Below are 20,976 nucleotides of genomic sequence, written 5' to 3' on the forward strand. Positions count from 1 at the left end.
ATAATGTGCCACACACAAAAAATTACAGGCCAATATCCCTGATGACCACAGATGCAAAATCCTCAACAAGTTCTTAGCAAACTAAATTCACCAGTACTTTAAAAGGATTATAGAGGAGTGGTGGGGAGCGGCGGCAGCGGCAGGCTGAGGGGACGCGCGGGCAGTGGAGTTGCCCATTCGCATGGCCATAGTGGGGACGGCTGCTGCTGCGCCGCCAAATGGGAGGAGCCTCCCTAGCAGCGCGGCCTGCATGAGGGCAGCGGCCCTGGCGTCTTTAGGCCATGGGAGGAGCTGACTGACCGCTCCAAGTTTGTTGAAAGTGATGCAGATGAAGAGCTTATGTTTAATATTCCATGTACTGGCAATGTCAAGCTCAAGGGCATCATTATAATGGGAGACAATGATGACTCACACCCCTCTGAGATGAGACTGTACAGGAACATTCCACAGATGTCCTTTGATGATAGAGACAAGGAGCCAGATCAGACCTTTAGTCTGAACTGGGATCTTACAGGGGAATTAGAGTATGCTACAGAAATTTCTCATTTTTCAAATATCTGTCATCTCTCAATTCATATTTCAAAAAAATTTGGAGCTGATACCACAAAGGTCTTTTATATTGGCCTGAGAGGAGAATGGACTGAGCTTTGTTCACATGAGATGACCATCTGCAATTATGAAGCATGAGCCAATCCAGCTGACCACAGGGTCCATCAGGTAACCCCACAGACACACTTTATTTCCTAAGGTCTGGCTAAGACTCCCATAGAGGCGTTGTGTCATTGAAGAAGTATGACATCCTGTTGGGAAGGACAAAGAGAGATGGGGCTTCAAAGAGAGTTGGCTGCCACAGCCTCTGCCAAGCTTTGTCTTTGGGGCTTGCTGCAGAAACCTGGCCTGTGGAAGGTACTACACCTGCAGGAAGGGTTGTGTGGGTAGCAGGGAACAATCGTGGTTCTCTAGGGCCCTACAGAAATTGGGTCTTGGGCTGGTCAGTATCTGGCAGCCATGGATAATGCCTGCCTTCCCAGTTTATGTGGCCATGGGATCCCAAGTGTCTTGTTGCTTTGTGGCAGGATTATTTTATGACTTGTTTTTTAAAATGGAAACTATTCCTGGGCTGCGGTAAACTTTTTGAAGCCTCAGCATTGTGTTTGTATTAACCATCAGGAGGGTCTCCAACTAGAAATACTTGTCCCTGCTTGCTCCTTCTCCCTGTCATCTTTCAACATTCTTGTCAAGTTGCTCAGCTTGGAGTTGTCAGTCATGCACAGTGTCCCACGTTATAGCTTGAAGAGCAGGAATCTCCTGATGTTGCTTAATAGCTTGAGAGGGTCTTTTTTTCCTGTTGCCCAGGTAAGCGGTCTGAGGAGAGAATGGCATTGTTTCTGTGTTTGTGGGCATCCTGGTTGGGGCAAGATGGGACTTTGATATGTTTCCCTTTGGGATATCCTTAATGTTTATCAGCTTCTAACTAGTGTTGTAAGCCCAGTGGCAGAAATTTGGAGATCTCACTTCTTCTGTTCTTGGCTTTTCATTCAGTGTGACTAATAAGCTTCCTAATAAGTCCTTGCCAGACTTAAAAAAAAAAAAAAAGATCACAGACCATGATTAAGTGGGATTTATTTTAAAAATGTATTCAACACTTTGCAATTCCAAAAATGGTTCAACACATGCAAACCGGTTAATGCAATTCACCACGTTAACAAAATGAAAGATTAAAAAAAATCATATGATCATCTCAGTATGGATGTACAGAAAAAGCATTTGACAAAATTCAATATTCATTTATGATAAAAACTTTCAGTATCCATTTTTGATAAAAAGCAAGCATTGAGTGAACTTACCTGAACATAATAAAAGCCATATATGTCAAGTCCACAGCTAGCATCATACTCAGTGGTGAAAAGCTAAAAACTTTTCTTATAAGATCAGGAACAAAGATGATGATATACATACACTCTAACCACTTTTATTCAAAATGATATTAGAAGTTCTAGCTGCAGAAATTAGACAAGAAAAGAAATAAAAGGTATCCAAATAACCACTTTTATTCAAAATGATATTAGAAGTTCTAGCTGCAGAAATTAGATAAGAAAAGAAATAAAAGGTATCCAAATTGGAAAGGAAGAAGTAAAACTCTATTTACAGATAACATTTGATAAGAAAACCCTAAAGACTCCGAAAAAACTATTAAATGAATTCAGTAAAGTTGCAGGATACAAAGTCAATACACAAAAACTTGTTTATATTAATAATGAACTATCAGATAATCAAGTAACCCATTTATAATGTCATCAAAAAGAATAAAATATCTAAAAATAAATTTAACCAAGGAGATGAAAGACTTGTATATTACAAACTACAGGACATTAATGAAAGAAATTGAAGAAGATAGAAATAAATGCAAAGATATTTTGTGTTCATGGATTGGAAGAATTAATATTGTTAAATGACCATACCACTCAAAGCAGTCTACAGATTCAATGCAATCCCTTTCAGAATTTCAGTGGCAGGGCTTCTTTGGTGGCTCACTGGTAAATAATCCACCTTCCAGTGCAGGAGCCACGGATTCGATGCCTCACCTGGGAAGACTCCGCGTGCTGTGGAGTGACTGAGCCTGAGCGCCACGAGCGTGGAGCCTGTACTCTAGAGCCTGGGAGCTGCAGCTACTGAGCCCACGTGTCCTAGGGCCTGTGCCTCACAGCAAGGGAAGCCACCGTGATGAGAAGCCTGCGCGCCGCAGCTGGAGAGTAGCTCGCTTATAGCAGCTAGAGAAAAGCCCACGTGGCACCAAAGATCAGCACCGCCAAAAGTAAAAAAATTAAAAAGAATTTTTCAGTGGCGTTTTTTCACAGAAATGGAACACTTTTAAAAGTTGTATGGACCCTCCAAAGACTCCAGTAACCAAAGCAATCTTGAGAAAGAAGAGCAAAGCTAAAGGCATCATGCTACCTGATTTCAAACTCTATTACAAAGCTGTGGTAGTTAGAGCAGTATGATATTGGTATAAAAATGGACACACAGATCAGTGGAACAGAATAGAGAGCCCAGAAATAAACCCACAAATATTCTGTCAATTAACTTAGGACAAAGGAGCAAGAATATATGTTGGGGAAAAGATAGTCTCTATTGGACAGCCACATGCCAAAGAAAGAAATTGGATCCTGTCTTACACCATACTCCAAAATTAAGTGGGTTAAAGACTTGAATGTATGACCTGAAACCATAAAACTCCTAGAAGAAAGCAGGCAGTAAGCTCCTTGACCTAGGTCTTGGCAATAATGTTTTTTAATCTGACACCAAAAGCAGTAACAAAAATAAACAAGTAGGTCCTTATTAAACTAAAAAACTTCTGCATAGGAAATCAGTGACATAATGGAAAGGCAAGCTACTGAATGGGAGAAAACAACTGTAGGTAATATATCTGATAAAGGGCTAATGTCTAAAGTATACAACAAACTCATATAACTAAATAGCAAAGAGACCCCAAACAATCAAATTAAAAACTGAGACGATCTGAATAGCTATTTTTCCAAGGAAGACATGCCAGTGACCAACAGGTACATGAAAAGATACTCAGTATCATAAATCATCAGAGAAATGCAAATCCAGACCACAATGAAATACTACTTCACACTTGTTAGAATGGCTGTCATCAAAAAAAATACAGACTATGAAGTGTTGGCAGGGATCTGCAGAAAAGGGAAACCTTGTGCACTTTTAGTGAGAATGTAACTTGGTGGAGCCACCGTGGAAAACAGTATGGAGATTCCTCAAAAAATTAAAAATGAACAAACTACCATATGATCTAGCAATTCTACTTTTGAAGAAAACAAAAGCACTGCTTTGAAAAGATGTATACACACTCTTATCCATTGCTGCATTACAGTAGCCAGGATATGGAACAACCTCAGTGTCCATCAGTGGATGAATAGGTAAAGAGATTGTGACATATATAAATACATAAAGACACACAGAGGTATTAATCAGCTGTAAAAAAGAATGAAGTTTTGTCATTTGTGACAGGGACGACCTGGAGGGTAGTGTGATAAGTGAAATAAAGTCAGACAAAGAAAGACTTAATACAATTTCTCTTGTATGTGGAATCTAAAAAACAAAACAAAAGTAAAACTGGGCTCATAGATACAGAACAGATACAGAGAACAGGTTGATAGTTGCGGGACACTGCAACCTCTTGGGTTGACGGCTGGGGAAAATGGACAAATTGGTTTTTTTCGTCTGTTTTGTCCTTTTTTAGTTTAAATACATTGAATCAAACTTAAAAAGTCCACTCGTTAACATTTTTCTTAGTTCTCATAATCTGTATGTAGGTTCTTTATTCAGCTCCTTTTTAAAAACTCTCCTTGTGATTTGTTTGTTGAAGAAAGTGGGCTGTTGGTGTCACAGACTTCAGTACAGCTCCGATTTTGTTGAGCGTATCCCCTTCTTGTTGTTTAACAGGTGTCCCCGTCTGTCTTTTCTGTATTGAGTCAGGATTAATTCAGGTTTGTTTTTGACAGAAAGACTACTTCATAGATGGTGGGTGGTGTCTTTACATCAGGAGGCATATAAATCCACCTTTATGCATTAGTTTCTTAGGGATTACAAAATGATGTTATTTGTCTTGATTATTCAACAAAGTTGAGGAATTCTTCAGATCATGTCAGGGATCTGGTGTGTCTTTAAATCCATTTTAGGACTGAGATGACTTACAGTAGCAGATCAGTAGTCACTGGCCACCATAAAAAGGAATGAAATTTTGCCATTTGCTACAATGTAGATGAACTTCAATTAAATTATCTTTAGTGAAATAAGTGAGACTGAGAAAGACAAATATTGTATAACATATGTTGAATCTAAAATGTAAAACAAACTAGTGAATATAACAAAGAAGAAACAGACTCACAGGTGTAGAAAACTGATGGTTACCAGCAGGAAGAGGGAAAAGGGGGAGGCAAAACAGGGGTAGGAGGTTAAGTACAAGCTACTATGTATAAAATCAGTAAGCTACAAGGGTATATTGTGCAACAGGGAATATAGCCAAAATTTTATAATAACTATAAATGGAATGTAACCTTTAAAAATTGTGGCTCATTATGTTGTACACCTGAAACGTACATAATGTTGTATATCATATATATATATGATGAGAAAGTCCCTAAAAAAATAAGTGTTTATTGGTCAGTAAGGATAAGATATCTTGGGCATTATAATATGTTTACTATTTGACTTAATGTGAGTTACTGACTTTTCAATCTTCCTAGCATTCAGTACACTACAAGCTGTTTGTGGTATTTTATGTAATAGTGCTCTCTGTTAACAAATATGTCCAGAATGTTCCCACTTGTTATCCTTAAATAGTTTCCATCAAAATGGAGCTGATGCTCAGAAAATAGATGTGGAGAAGATTCTAAGTGTCTCTTGCTTTACAGGCTTTTTTCATCTCACAGCATTTTACCTCAATCACATATCCACACAAGTGCTTCTCTTGAAATATCTAGAAAATGGGAGAAGAAGAATAAAATTGTTTATCCTCCACAACTGCCTGGAGAACCTCGGAGACCAGCTGTAAGTTTGTGGCTATAACTGATCTCTTCATTTTGATAAAGCACTCTTACTCTTGTGTAGCTAGCAGTGATTTAGTATTCCATATTAAGAAAAAAATTACAGCAATTTTCTTGATTTTTTCATTGATACAGAAAATGTTCTAGGTTTATCTTTTTGGTAGTTAAAAAGATTGGTTTTGTTTCTTATTTATTTGCTTTGGCTTAACCTCCTGGATGGGCTTCCCTGGTAGCTCAAATGGTAAAGAATCTGCCTGCAATGCAGGAGAACTGGGGGTTGAATCCCTGGGTTAGGGAAGATCCCCTGGAGAAGGGAATGGCAACCCACTCCAGTATTCTTGCCTGGAGAACTCCATGGACAGAGCTGACAGGCTATATACTTCATGGGGTCACAAAGAGTTGGACACAACTGAGTGACTAATTCTTAACCTCCTAAATAGGCACCTTAACTCTGTAACTGAGCTAATAGCTTGTGACATGACTGATTTTTGACTCCCAAGAGGCTTTATAATGGAATATGTGAGATTGGCAAGAATGGCTTAAGCTATTGACTGATATTTATTTATTTTGGTCTGTGCTGGGTCTTTGTTGCTGCGTGGCCTTTTGTCTAGTTTGGCACAGGCTTCTCCTTGCGGTGGCTTGTTTTGTTGTGGCACAGGCCCTAGACTGCATGGGCTCTAGAGCATAGACTCAGTAGTTGTGGCTTACGGGCTTAGTTGCCCCAGGCATTCGGGGTCCTCCTGGGCCAATGTCTCCTGCATTGGCAGGTGGATTCTTTACCAGTGAGCCACCAGGGAAATACACAAATATCAATAAAATATTTTCTGTATAATGAGCTTTCTTTATTTCTTTGCTTGAGCTCTTTGGATTTGGATATTGATTGGAAATAAAGGAATCATAATAGTATTTGCCAGGTCCAGAATCTAAAAGCAAAATTTTGTATTTTGTATTACCAGTACCAAAAAGTATCCAGTCTTTTAGTGTGTTAAACACTCTTCAGGCTATATCCTAAATAGCAAAATTCAAATAGTTAACAGTAGATCATATGCCTAATTCTAGCAAATGAAGAACAATGTCAGTGAGATAATTTGTTATATATTATAATTTAATGAAACTATTTTGAGTAACTTTTGCATCATATATACTCTTCCTATAATATAAGTGCCTGTATGAAGACATTTGGTTTGATTTTATATGGATACTTTGGAGAAGCCTAATTTAATTCTCTATTTTGCACAGATTTTGTTTGAGGAAGTAATCCTTTTGGAAAATACCCTAACATTTTCTGATTTTAGTATTTGGTAAATTGATCTTGGTGTATCAGTTATATCTGTTATGACTAAATTATCTGACTCTTTGTGACCCCATGGACTGCAGCACACCAGGCTTCCCTGTCACAGAGTTTGCTCAAACCCATGTCCATTGAGTCGTGATGTCATCCAGGCATCTCATCCTCTTTCTCCTCCTCCTCTTCTTGCCCTCAAATGTTTCCTAGCCTCAGAGTCTTTTGCAGTCAGTCAGCTCTTTGCATCAGGTGGCCAAAGAATTGGAGCTTCAGCTTTAGCATCAGTCCTTCCAATGAATATTCAGAGTTGATTTCTTTTAGGATTGACTGGTTTGATCTCCTTGCAGTCCAAGGGACTCTCAAGTGTCTTCTCCAGCACCACAGTTCAAAGCATCAATTCTTTGGCACTCAGCCTTTTTTATGGTCCAGTTCTCACATCCATAATTATTAATGCTGTTTATAATGCTGCCTGCAATGCAGGAGACCTGAGTTTGATCCCTGGGTCTGGGAGATCCCCTGGAGAAGGGAATGGCTACCCACTCCAGTATCCTTGCCTGGAGAGTTCCATGGAGAGAGGAGCTTGGTGGGCTACAGTCCAGTGGGTTGCAAAGAGTCGGACAAGAGTGAGCGACTTTCACTTTTTTCACTATAAATACCTTGCTTATTAACAGGGAATAATTTGCTCACCTAGCCACATAGTTTACACACTGTGTCATTATTTGCAGTGTCTCTTAGACTTTTCAGTCTGCTAGCTGCAAACATTTAGAAAGTTAGTATTACCTCTTGTTTAAAAGAGGGCCAGATAATATTTACCATTCTATCTCATTCTGTTCTTCAGCATTTGGAATATGTAGTTAAATAACAGTAGATGGGGCAGTGAATAAATCCTATAGTAGTAATTTAAAATGAATGTCACCAGTTTAGACCACTCCTTTATTTTTAAGATTGTCTTCCTAATTTAGCTAGTACAAATATCCAAACAGTGTAGGCTCCTGTAGACACTGTATCTTACATGTGACTTCATCCTGGTAAAGAAAGTAAGTCAGAAATTAAAGACTTCTAAAAATACATATACATACAAAATAGTCATACCTTGTTAAATTGAGCTTGACTTTTTATGTGTTTTTGAAGAAAGCTAAGTTAAATAACTTAGTAGTGAGACTGTATCAAAACTGTTTCAACAGTCACTTCTATAAGAGGCATGTTTTTAATATGTGGATTAATTGACATACTGATCATATGTCATTCTTATGAGTCATTAATGTGGATCCTCTGTACTCTAAAACTTTCATTAGGTGACATTTTTTGTTGCTGTTTGTGTCATTATTTGCATTTAAAAATAAACTTCTTTACAAGTTACTGGTTTAGACATTTCATAATTTAGACTTTTACTTTATTTGAATAGCTGTTTTGGGCATTATATTCTAATGTAACTTTACCTAATTTTACTGTGTAGGTTAATTAATAGCCATGATATTTAACCAGGCCTTCTGACCTGAAATTTGCCACTTTATCTATTTGCCATGGTAGGTTTATTTACTGAGACTTTATCTGGTTTACCTTTGGAAAGTGCGCTTAGACAGTGCACCTGCCTCAAGTAAACATTGAGCTTTTTAGTTTTAGAAGATGATGATTGAATAACTTTCACCTTTTCTGCTAAACACTTGATTCCTTTTTTCCCAGTGTTTTGCCAGGATTACAGTGTCTTTTTTAATATTTGAAGATGATTATATACAATTCAGGTTTAACAGTATCTCACCATGGGAAACCAAGAGTTGAAAGGTTTCTATATAAAAGATTTTGTTGAGTATTAATTTTTGCAGATTAATATTATCAGTCATGACAGTTCTTTCCTCTCCTGTGCTCCCCAGGACAGATTATTGCTGAAAATGTAATTAGACTGTTGCTACACTTTTCAGCCTGTCAGCTTCTACTGCAACAGAATTGAAATCTGCCACATATTGAAAGAGCGCCACTTGAGACTAGCTGGTGTTTCTAAGTCATTTGTAAACTTCTAGCAGGGCTCAGAACCTTAAAAAGTTCTGCGGTTTCTCTGCTGTTACTTGCCTTGAAAACGTTTTTCTGATTTTAAGTGGCAGTGTGGTGTAGTTGTAGAAAGAGTGTGGGTTTTAGAGTCATGAGGAGAGCTTTAAAGATAGACCTGCCAGACATTGTATAAGGCCCTTCACATACTTCCCTGGGTGGCACTAGCTTTGTCTCTTACAAGCTTTGCTATCTTGGACAAGTCACTTGATTTCTCTGATTTTCATTTTGTAAAAGATTTATAAAATGTTTTCTCTCCCAACTCATAGAGTTAGATCATATGAAATAAAGGGCTTGAAAAATGCTTTATGAACTATAAATTGTATAATGGATGATTGATTAAAAAATTCAGTGGGATGAAGCTACCCTCTATAAATAGAAGATAATAAAAACCTAATAGTTACTAAGATCTTACCATGTGCTAGGCACTGTAGAGTACTTACTTCATATAGGTTAGTTTATTTAATCCTTATTATAGTTTTAGGTGTTAGGTACCATTATCTTCATTTTAAAGAAGAAACTTAACCAGAAACAGGTGAAGGACCTTGGGTTCTGTAGTTGGTAAATGGTAGAGGGGGGATTCAAACCTGGGTAGTTTGATTCTAGAACCTATGCTCTTCACCAGACACCCACAGTGTTGGTTTTCGTACAAAAATAGCTGTTTTATCCGTTTTTCCATTGTTTTCCTCACTAACAAGAAACTTTTTTTCTTTTTGTATGCTTTGTTCTTTTAGCCAGCTAAATGTTTTTAAAATACTTTCATTTAAGTCTTTTACTATTCACCTGTATAGAAGCATTGCAAATATTGTCACAAACTAGCCATTTTACAGTTTGTTTTTCCCTTAGTAATCTTTATAACACAGTGAGACTTTGGAAAAATATAGCTTTAAATAGGGAAAAAACAGTCTCCATATTCTTGATAATGTTTTTATTTCTTATGGCAGCATTTCACTAGGCATTAGAAAGTAAAAACTTTATTAATAGTGTGTTACTGTCATTTTCGGAGAAGGCAATGGCACCCCACTCTGGTACTCTTGCCTGGAAAATCCCATGGATGGAGGAGCCTTGTAGGCTGCAGTCCATGGGGTCGCGAAGAGTCAGACACGACTGAGTGACTTGACTTTCACGCATTGGAGAAGGAAATGGCAACCCACTCCAGTGTTCTTGCCTGGAGAATCCCAGGGGTGGGGGAGCCTGGTTGGCTGCCGTCAATGGGGTCGCACAGAGTCGGACATGACTGAAGTGACTTAGCAGCAGCTGTCATTTTGATAGGCTTGTTTAAATTTTTTTTTTCCTGTTTGTAAGGAAATCTACCATTGTCGAAGACAAATAAAGTACAGCAAAGACAAGATGTGGTATTTGGCGAAATTGGTAAGCTAAAGTGACTATTACCATATAATACTTTGGGAAAGAAGGTTCAAATTTTATCCTAGTATTTGCAAAAACAAAAAAACAAACAAAAAAAACTTTCCCTGTTTTCTCCAAAAAGTGAGGAATATAATTACATTTTCAGACATTTGGTAGGTAATCCAAAAATGATAGCTCAGAGATTTGAACAAAATCTCTGAACAAAAACTGATTTTGTTCAGTTTTTACCTCCTGAGAATCTCAATCATGTTGGATTCATAGATATTTAGAACAAAGGCATCAAGAACAGAGAATCTAGGAAGCAAACTTACATATCTGTAAAAGCTGATTCAACCTGTTTCAGAACTGGTGCCTTTTAAGTTTTTTACCCAGAAAACAAAATTTATATATGAGAGAAAGCAAAGGCAGCAAATACATGTATAATAATACATTTATTCCGTTGGAGAATGAGTGCCTTTTATGCCTACTAGGGTCCTTACCAGCCTGTCATCTTTCTTTGTCATGTCTGCTCTCTTTTATTATTAAAACTATTAAAATCCAGGTTAGTGGTTGACATTTTTAAATTTGATTTTAACTTAAAGAGAGTGGTGGTGTACCTTCTCAAATGTGTATTTTTCTCCTTTGCATTTATTAGCTATTTTTATTTTTAATGAAAAAAATTTTCCCTAATTTTACTGAGATTTAATTAACATGTAACTTGTTAGCTATTTTTAGAAGTTATTTGGATTATGTAAGGCTTTTACTTTTCACTGAAGTGGCAATGCTGACTTTGTAAACCAATTTATTTATTTTCTCTTTGTCTGTTATCCTTTAATTCCAGATACGAGGAATGTCAATTGACCAGGCTCTGGCTCAATTGGAATTCAGCGACAAAAAAGGAGCCCAGATAATTAAAGAGGTGAACTAAGACTGGCGGGGCAAGAGCACATAGTTGTCTTGCAGATGTTAGTAAGCTTCGCCTAAGTCCAGAATTACCTCATTTAAGTGCAGAGTTTATATTATACAGATTTAGGGTACTCAGTTTTATTAATGTTCTTATACGTTAGGGATGTTCTTATACATTAGGGATGTTCTATGCTTTAAGTATTCTTTTTCCTGAGATGCTTTTATTTGTACCACAAAGTCATTTATATACATCTTATTTTAAATTATTGGGTCTTGATACATTATTTCAGAAAAATTTTTGTCAATTCCACAACTGAGAGCTTGGGATTTTATAACTAATTGAGTGGAAAAATAACTGGACTGGAACTCTGGTGACTTGGTCTTATCTTTTCTCTGACAATTTCTGTTGTGATTATGGGCAAGGCACTTGTCTAGTTCCATTTTTCTTATTTGTAAACTAGATGGGGTTGAATTGGATGATCTCTAAAGACGCCTCTAGCTCTAAATGCAGCTGATTGACTTGGTGAAAATATACTGTTGGTATTTATGCTGACTCATTCTAGGCACATGAGTGTTTTGTTTCAGAAGGCTGAGTTGAGGACATCTGGGGAAATCAGCATTATTTTCTGTACTTCAGTTAATTTTCACATTAAGTCAGATCTTTTAATTTAGTAGTTGAATAGCTGAGATTGTTGGATTCAGACTTCTAAGAGGCTCTATGGTAATGCCTCTTATGTACTTCCATTCAGAATGCAATTACTAAGTATTTTGTGTACCCAGCTTTGTACTACATTCTGCGTCTTTAAAGGACAAAAAGATCTGCTTTCTGTTATTTCTGACAACTATTGTCCTGTTTTAAAAAATGTGTTCTGGAGAAAGTTAATTCAAAATATTTATGGAGAATAAACTTAATAATTCTTTTTTTGTTTGTTTTGTTTTTATTTTTTGGCTGTGCCATCTGGCATGTGGGAATCTTAGTTCCCTGACCAGGGATTGAACCCGAGTCCCCTGCATTGAAAGCTTGGGGTCTTAACCACTGGACCACCAGGGAAATCCCTAAACTTAATAATTCTTAAAGGAAATTTTCAAGTATGATTTTCTCTATTTGTCTGATGTTGTTAATTGTTATTTTGGATCCAAAGTTGAAGAATTTTCAGTAAGATTTAGCTCTTGAGCTTCTTCAACTTTTTGACAAAGACTGTGACTCAAAGACATAATGCTCATTACCAGGGATGCTGCTGCTGTCTGTTGATCCTGCTGCTGATGCTATTATCTCCTCCTTTACAGCTTACACATTCCATTTAAAACTTAGCAGTATCGACTGTGTTCTTTGCATTTGCAGTTCTTGTCTGAGGAAGGAAACTCACTGTATCCATTCTCCTTAGTACTGTTATCATTTGATACTCTCTTTTTAAAATTGACTATAATAGGAAAGCGTGTGATTAGCAGTCATACAGAGATAACAACAAGAAATGAGAAATTTAATTCTGTTTTAGTTCAAGGTCAGCCATATGAATGCCTTTCTTTTCCTTGTTTAAGGTTCTCTTAGAAGCACAAGATATGGCAGTAAGAGACCACAATGTGGAATTCAGATCCAATTTATATATAGGTAAGATCTTTAATATTCTTAGCTTTGGAAAATATCTTCCAGTAGTGATGCCAAATTCTTTATCTAATAACAGTCTTTGATATCTAAATACTTTGGACTATGTTTACCATTGGAAATTGCTGGTAATAGTTTATTTTTCAGTCTTCAGCATGCTAATGTTAAGTCTGTTGTAATGGTCCTAACTGCTTTATTTTTACTTGTTCTCTAATGAGACTGAGATCATGAAATCTATTGCTGATAGTAAATAATGGATATCAAGATGATATGTAGAGTGGTCCTTTACTCATAATAAGAATGTAGCTGATTTTTTAAAAAATGAGTTCTTTGTCAACCCGAAAGAGAGATATAAAGGATCACAGTGGACTTAGAAAGTCTTTATAGATAATGTGCCATGCCAGGTGCCTCGTCCATAGAGGTATCCTGTAAGTTAGCCCTCCTAGTACCAGAATGGAAAATCATCTGTTGAATTATAAAAGCCAGGGGACCTTTGAAGACTTAGTGACCCAGATGTGTTGGTTCCTCTTTGTTCTTAACATCCTAAAGCATTAGCTTTGGTTTTGTAGGCTTGTCTCACATCTATTTAATGTAAGTGAAAATGTTTTGGAAGGCATGGTGTACTGTACAAATCTAAAGGATTTTTTGGTAGCATAACTTCATACTGATCTTTTTCTAGAAAGAGATCAGTGTTTCTTGCAAAGCTCTTCCCCACCCCACCCCAATAAAATGGTGCATAGGTTGGAGTTCATGTAGCAGTTACTCCTGATTTCAGGAGTTTTGTCACCAAACAGAGATGTTGATGTCAAAGCAAGATTTTCTCAGTCTACCAAACCTACGTATAAGAAGGACTATTAGTTTACTAAAGATATTTCAAATTCAAGATATGGGAACTGCTGCTCTCCACACAGAGGGGAAAAGGCTGAATCATTATAGTGGAAGTTAGCTGTACCTTATAGTTTTTCAGCAATTAGCATTTTAAAAGATCATCTAAATTCCACTTTGTCACATAACCTCTGCCCTACTGGAGATGTTTATTCGGGTTAGTATCTTACGTCACCTCACCTGAAATTGATGCTGGCAGCTACAGCTACTTCTGAAATTCAAATGAGTTATGGTTTTCAATTGAAACATCTTATTTTAAAGCTGAATCTTGTAAAATTAATTATATTCTGATACATGTATAGAGTTAGAGGGAAATCAAAATGGCAACTCAGAAGATGCAGGCCACAGTAGTTAATCATAAGCATTTTCTTCTGGGAGAAGCATGAATAAGTAATGCTGGAAGGACCCAGAATCGCTGGAAGAGATGAAATGGATGAAGGGCAAGACCATTTGCTTAAAACCTCTTGGTGACCTTTCCTGCTCCATGACTGAATATCAAATGACATTTAATTAATTTTATTCAATTTCATAAGAATATTGGCTTCTTAGCTGATCAGCAGCATTTCGTAATGTAATTCAGATGGAAGTGAAATGGAATTTGTGTTTAAATCTGTTTCAGTAGTTAGTATTTATAGCGAGAGGGTGAAGAGCTTAATCCTGTCTAACCAAATGAAGGAGCAAAGTCCAATATTACCTTTAAGCAGAAATCAGCTTAACTGGGAATGGTCCTTTAATGTACTGGTCTTCCTATGCACGTTTCTGTTGAGAAACCTCTGCTCCTCCTGTACCTTCTTTTCATCTAGTTCTGGGTCAAAATCTCTTTTCTAAAGTAGGGCTAGTAAGTCCGGATTTGTCTTATGATTTTAAAAACTCATTTGCTAAGTGTTTTGTTGCCTAATTCTGTTATGAAGGAAAAGGAGATGAGTACCCCCAGGAAGATGAAGTATCTGACCACAACACATCAGGCAATTTATCCCTGTATTTGCTAAACTTCCCTGATATGAATTGTCTGAGGTTCTAGAGTCAGACACAACTGAATGACTTTCACTTCTCTTATTAAAAACACAGATTCCCAGGCCTCACCACAGACTGAAACCCTAAGGGAGAGGCTTGGGTAAAGTCTGTTGATTCTTACCCATAAAATGTGGGAAACTGATTGATCTTATAGTCTTTGAGAAGGCCTAGATATTTCATTCCATAAACTTCTTTTAGAGTTTGAAAGCCTAGTTACTTGTTGACTGCTAGTTTGGCTCAGCAAAAGCTCTTTCAGTCCCCTGAAATAAGTAAGTTCAGACATTATAAGGGATGTACTTTTTTGGTAGCATATGTTCTCATTATGTGGTAATTCCTTCAAATGCTTGTCATCAGTCTAAAGCTCATACCTGGTGTTGCATGACCGCAGACTTTGAAAGTTCATTTCCTTTTCAAACTTGTAATGATGACTAATGACATAGTGATAGGCCTTAACAAGTGGACATGGACTAATAAAATGTCACTGCTCCGTGATTCATAGCATCTTAAAGTAGTTCACTTCAGGGAAAGTGAACGACTGACTTTGAGTCTTCTGGGCTAAGACTGATGAAGGGGAAAGTGGGGAGGGTTTCTGAAGTTAATGTTAAGATTTGCATTAACCTAAATACAAGTAATCGGAAATATTGAGAGTATTTTCAATATATGGTACCTGCTAGGCAGTATCTTTGAAGGTCGTTTCTTCTTTTGAGATATCTTATTGTTTTTTCTTTCATTCAAAAAATATTGGAATGCCTACTTCCCTGTTGGCTCAGTCTGTATGGTTCTGCCTGCAATTCCAGATACCTGGGTTTGATCCCTGGGTTGGGAAGATCCCCTCTGAAGAAGGAAATGGGAACCTACTCCAGTATTCTTGCTTGGAGAATTACATGAACAGAGGCGCCTGATAGGCTACAGTCCTTGGGGTCACAAAACCCCATGGACCAAAACCGTTCATATCAGTACTGTGTGTACTTGGGAAACAATTAAATTTAGTTTAGAATTTGAGCAAATTTAGCAGAGACGTCTCTTCATGGAAAATAGATGGGGAAACAATGGAAACAGTGACAGACTTTATATTTTTGGGCTCCAAAATCACTGCAGATGGTGACTGCAGCCATGAAATTCAAAGATGCTTGCTCCTTGGAAGAAAAGCTATGACCAACCTAGACAGCATATTAAAAAAACAGAGACATTACTTTGCCAACAAAGGCCCATCTAGTCAAAGCTGTGGTTTTTCCCGTAGTCATGTATGGATATGAGAGTTGAACCATAAAGAAAGCTGAGTGCCGAAGAATTGATGCTTTTGAACTGTGGTGTTGGAGAAGACTCTTGAGAGTCCCTTGGACTGCAAGGAGATCCAACCAGTCCATCCTAAAGGAAATCAATCCTGGGTGTTCATTGGAAGGTCTGATGCTGAAGCTGAAACTCCCAATACTTTGGCCACCTAATGTGAAGAACTGACTCATTGGTAAAGACCCTGATACTGGGAAAAATTGAAGGCAGGAAGAGATGGGAATGACAGAGGATGAGATGGTTGGATGGGATCACCGACTCAATGGACATGAGTTTGAGCAAGCTCCGGGATTTGGTGATGGGCAGGGAAGCCTGGCTTCACACTCAGCAGAAACTTGAAATTTCTGTTTGTTGAGTGAGTGAACGGCATAGTTTTGGATCTGCGAAACCGTGCTGTTCACTCACGCAACAAATAGAAATTCCAAGTTTCATTTAGAACAGATTGCTATTAAAGTGGGCGTCTACATACTGTTTCATTTTAATTGAAGTAGTTCTGTACTAAAGCAGTTTGAAACTCAACATACATAATTAGTGGAGGAGAGACTGGAGGAGGGGAGACCCTAAACCAATTTGGAATCTATACTGTAAGCCCTGATTTCATTCAGTTCTGAGTGGTTGTGTTGTGTATTCCCATTCCAGGGTGTGGTGTTTCAGAAGAAATAATGTTTTTGTTTTGACATTAAAAAGTGATGGCATTATATGCATGAAGGTTAGGCAAATGTTATTTTATGGCCTAAAGAGGAAACCATAGCTCGCATTTCGTAGGTTCTGAGTGTTTGCTCTTAGGTATTTTGGGAGAAATGGAAAGAAAATGGTAGTTAGCATAGACCCTGATAGCACTGATCATTGTGTTTTGATAGATTATGTAGTGTTGCACAGTTAGCTAATTTTGATACTTCTTTCCCTGGAGTGTAGTAGTCCTTATTCTCAGAGCATTTGGAAATTGATGCTCAAATTGGATAGAGTAGGAGTTTTGGATAAAATTAGCCATCATGTTTGTAAAATCTTTTCAGAAGTTTCTACACTCTTCCCAGTGTCACTGGTTTTATTTTTAGAATTCCTCCTGACAAGTGGATTCAGAGCACCTGGAAATACTTATGTTATAAAGTGATTTGTGTAATACTGGTTTTTGTTTGGAAAAACTAAAAAAAGTTTTTTATTGAAGTATAATTGACATGCAACATTACGTTCGTTTCAAGTGTACAGCTGGATGATTCAGTGTTGAAAAGTGGTCACCATAACAAATCTCGATAGCATCTGTCATCATACATACATCATACATCATACATACATCATACAGGGTTTTTTTCCTTGTGATGAGATCTTGTAATGTCTCTTCTCAACTTTCAAATATGCAATACGGGTATTATTGACTACAGTCACCATGCTGTACATTACATCCCCATGGCTTATTTATTTTATAACTGAAAGTTTGTACCTTTTGACTCACTTCATCCATTTAGTACCCAGTAGATGAATTTGATAAATAGGGAGTTAACTCTCACTTATCTCACTGAAACCCTAGGCAGTTTTCTTAGTCACTTTCATCCTTAGCTTTCTCTTTGGTAAAGCTAGGATGGTTCTGCTGAAATCACTTCATGAGAGGTTTGTGGTCAGAGGGTTGTGGAGCACATACTTTGACATGGTCTCTGTAATATAAAATTCTGTCACAGTAAGAATAAAAGTGGTGAGTATGAAAGTGAATTAATTTGCTACGTATGCTATAGATTTTGCCTTTTTAAAAGGCTTATTAAATTAACTAAAAATGTAAGACTAAATTCAGAAGGTAGTTACTATGATTTACCATGGGTGAACAGGTGAATAGATTGCTTCTTGTACTATTTAAAAGATTTCTTCAGATTTTACAAGGTCAAACCTTGACATGTAGAATAGGGACAGGGAGATGAGGGGATAGATATGATGCAGGAGTTCCTAAACCTGACTGAATCAGAGTTGCCTGGATTGGGGGATGTTGTTTGCTCAGGATATAATTTCCAAGGCCCACTCCAAATATAAATTAGAATATCAGCATCAGCATTTTAAATGTGTTCCTTAGGTTTGTTTGATGTAGTAGCCTGAGGATAGCATTTGGGAGCCATTGGTTCCAGAGGCTTCTCATACAATTAGAATAAAATCAGAATGTTCTTCCCACAACCTCCAGGGCTCTGTGTAATCTTGTCTTCATCTCTGATCTCTTCCCCTTATTTGTATCACTCTTGGCCTTGCTTACTGTGCTTTAGCAGGTTCTGGTCCTGAAACAAGCCAAGGATGTTCTTACCTTTGGGGCTTTGCACGTGCTCTTTCCTCAGCCTGGAACACGTTGCCCCTTAGATATTTGCATGAATGATTCATTCTGGTCTTGGATCAAATGTGTCTTCCTCAAGGATGCCTCTTGACACCACCCAGTCTGAAGTTGCCTGCACAACACCCTCTCAGTCTCTGTCACATCACTGTTTTTGTTTTATTCATAGCGCTTGTCACTAACTAAAATGATGGTGTTTGTTTTCTGTCATTCTCCTCTAGAGTGTCCACTGTATGGAGCCAGGGCCCTTGCTGGTCTTGTTCACTCTTAACTTCTCCAGGACCTGAAATGGAGCCTGATCTTATAAGGAAGAACTCAGGAGATACTTTAGATGAGCCTGCTCTAGCCCTGAGCATGTAATCTTAGAATCTAGCTGAGAAGACAGAAATTGCTCAGCCACTCAAGCTGTAATCTTACAGATACAGTTATGGTTGTTTTGTGTAATTCTCTTTTTCTTCCCTGTCTAGCTGAGTCCACCTCAGGGCGAGGCCAATACCTGAAACGCATCCGATACCACGGCAGAGGTCGCTTTGGGATTATGGAGAAGGTTTTTTGCCATTATTTTGTGAAGTTGGTGGAAGGCCCTCCACCTCCACCTGAGGCACCAAAGACAGCAGTCACCCACGCTAAAGAGTATATCCAGGAGCTTCGCAACCGGACCATCATTCACACTCTGTGATGGGACTATTCAGACTCCATGGTGTATATATTTTACCATTTATTTCTTAAAACCAACAAAAATTAAAGACAGATGCTTTCTATGAATCGTTATTGAATTATTGAAATATGAAGTACCACTGCTGGTTTTATATGAATATTTATAAATCTCTGTCCATTTCTTGAGAGCCTCTGGTTATAGTTTATGTATTTGCAACTAGGAAGGGGAAATCAGCTTTAAACATAGTGACAGACTATATAATTCAGAAGGCCTTTTTGAGAACTGTTTGAAAGGAATGTTAGCTTTGTAGCTAGTGCCCTGCAGGTGGTAGTTTTGATACCGGACTTGAGTAGAAAGTTATAGGATAAGAAAGCTCGTCCTTATTATTTCACTTGATTTTCCTCTTGAGACTGAGGGAGGTGGTGGAGGGGAGCATGCCTGCATGTTGTTTCAGCGCAGTATTTTAGAGCGTTCTGTGGTTCAGTTTTTCCTTTCACTGTTGGCATTGACTAGTGGGTGAGGGTTTATATTATCCTTTACTGTTTTGCTGAAACTTGAAATTACAGGAATTTATTAGATACATTAATCTAAAACTCCAAAAATCATTTAACTTATAAAGTTTATTTTCCTTAAATAATAACTGTTTTTATGTCTCCTTCCAACAATGCTTTCTGTTGCTTGGCTATCTTGTTTAGGATTGATTTTTTCAGAGTGAATTCAATCAGAAGAACCAATCTCAGCCTTGCATTCTAAAACAAGGCAGTAGATGGCACTCACTTCCCTCTTGTTAGCAGAAATTGTTAAGCGTATTCAGCACTGCCTGGTTCTTGTTGTTAGACAAGATGCACTCTGTCCACGGCCCTAGTCCAGTGTTTCTCTAATGTTTATATGCAGAGAAAGAACCTGGGGTGCTTATTAATGCAGACTTCTGGGTCCCTCTCCACCCCTCTCCCCCAAATATTCTGATTCACTAAAAATCTGTTTTAAATAAGCACTTCCAGATGATTCTGTTTTCGGGGACTGCACTTTGAGTCAAATGAAGAATGTAGCTTCAGTGCCATGTTTTAAGATGGCATCAATAATAGCTACTATTTATTGGGACCTCATTATTTGACATGCTCTGTGCTATATTTTACAAATAACTATCTCTGGGTTACACAGTTTGTAAATATTGGACTATGATTTAAACTCTAGGTTTAAGTATCTATTTATGCATACCTAATGAATATACAGAAATATTTCTAGGCCTCTGCAGTTAACCTAATGTATGGGTAAAAAAGGCATAAGGCTCAGTGAATAAGCCACTGAGGTGTAGGGCAGATTCATTCTGGGTCCTAAGATATTATAGCATGGAAGCATGGAAATAACACTGGACTGGTGGAAGGCAACCTTTGTTCTAGTCTTGGCATAATCACTAACCAGAAGGAAGACTCTGGGCAGGTTTCCTCCATGCTTGGCCTCCATTTAATTTACCTAGAAGATAAGAGGCTCAGAGTTGTCTGGAGAACACCTTCAGAATCACTTGAAGGGCTTGTTAAAAGATCCAAATCCCTGGGCCTCACTGTCCGACTTAGTGAGTCAGGGTTTGGTGTGGAGGACCAGGGGTTTACACTGGTAATGAATGCCCCAGTGATGTGTGGCTAAGAATCTCTGGACCAGAGGGTCTCCAGGTTCTGTCTCGGGGCAGATGCTCTATGAGTTTTAGTCTCAAGAGTTTTTACTTCCTTGGGTGTGACTGAAAGACACCAGGTGGTGTTGTGGACTCCATAACTATAAATTGCATAAATGAGGATGCTGCTTCATCAGGCTGTTAAAAGTGTTTTGAAATAGGTAAGAACAAAACATCTTAGAGTTTAATGAAGAATGTTTGCTTGTAATCTAAGATTCAGCCTTCATTTGGAACTGCTTCTGGTATGTTAAAGTGTACTAATTGCTAACCTTCAGGACTGGGTACTGTTTTAAACATGGTATATACATTATCTCAATGAAACTTTCCCATTATGACTGTTGCTAAGTACATCTGGTTAGTTTCCATGCTGAAATTAACTTTACATGGTTCAGAAACTGATTTCTTCT

The 20,976-nt window shown here is 37.8% G+C and overlaps 1 protein-coding gene and 1 pseudogene across 4 annotated transcripts in view; both read left to right on the top strand.

The window, feature by feature from the left end:
* Positions 1-19,007, top strand: part of MRPL22 (mitochondrial ribosomal protein L22) — a 35,556-nt gene extending 16,549 nt beyond the window's left edge. For 2 of the 3 annotated variants that reach the window (XM_086412626.1, XM_086412623.1), the window contains 5 exons: positions 5,436-5,571; positions 10,201-10,266; positions 11,084-11,161; positions 12,688-12,757; positions 18,710-19,007. In XM_086412626.1, the coding sequence (XP_086268752.1) occupies positions 10,246-10,266; positions 11,084-11,161; positions 12,688-12,757; positions 18,710-18,921 (381 nt within the window). In that variant the 5' untranslated portion in view covers positions 5,436-5,571; positions 10,201-10,245 and the 3' untranslated portion in view covers positions 18,922-19,007. The remainder of the gene's footprint in view (positions 1-5,435; positions 5,572-10,200; positions 10,267-11,083; positions 11,162-12,687; positions 12,758-18,709) is intronic. The other variant, XM_086412624.1, reaches the window with a different exon arrangement.
* On the top strand, positions 103-5,508 carry LOC147369741 (PITH domain-containing protein 1 pseudogene; annotated as a pseudogene). The gene has a single exon (XR_015168482.1). The product of XR_015168482.1 is annotated as a PITH domain-containing protein 1 pseudogene (transcript).
* Positions 19,008-20,976: the final 1,969 nt, after the last annotated feature.

This window comes from Bos grunniens, chromosome 7 (genome assembly GCF_055505025.1).
Source record: "Bos grunniens cultivar Pamir isolate PY7600 chromosome 7, Bosgru_T2T1.0, whole genome shotgun sequence".
NCBI lineage: Eukaryota > Metazoa > Chordata > Mammalia > Artiodactyla > Bovidae > Bos > Bos grunniens.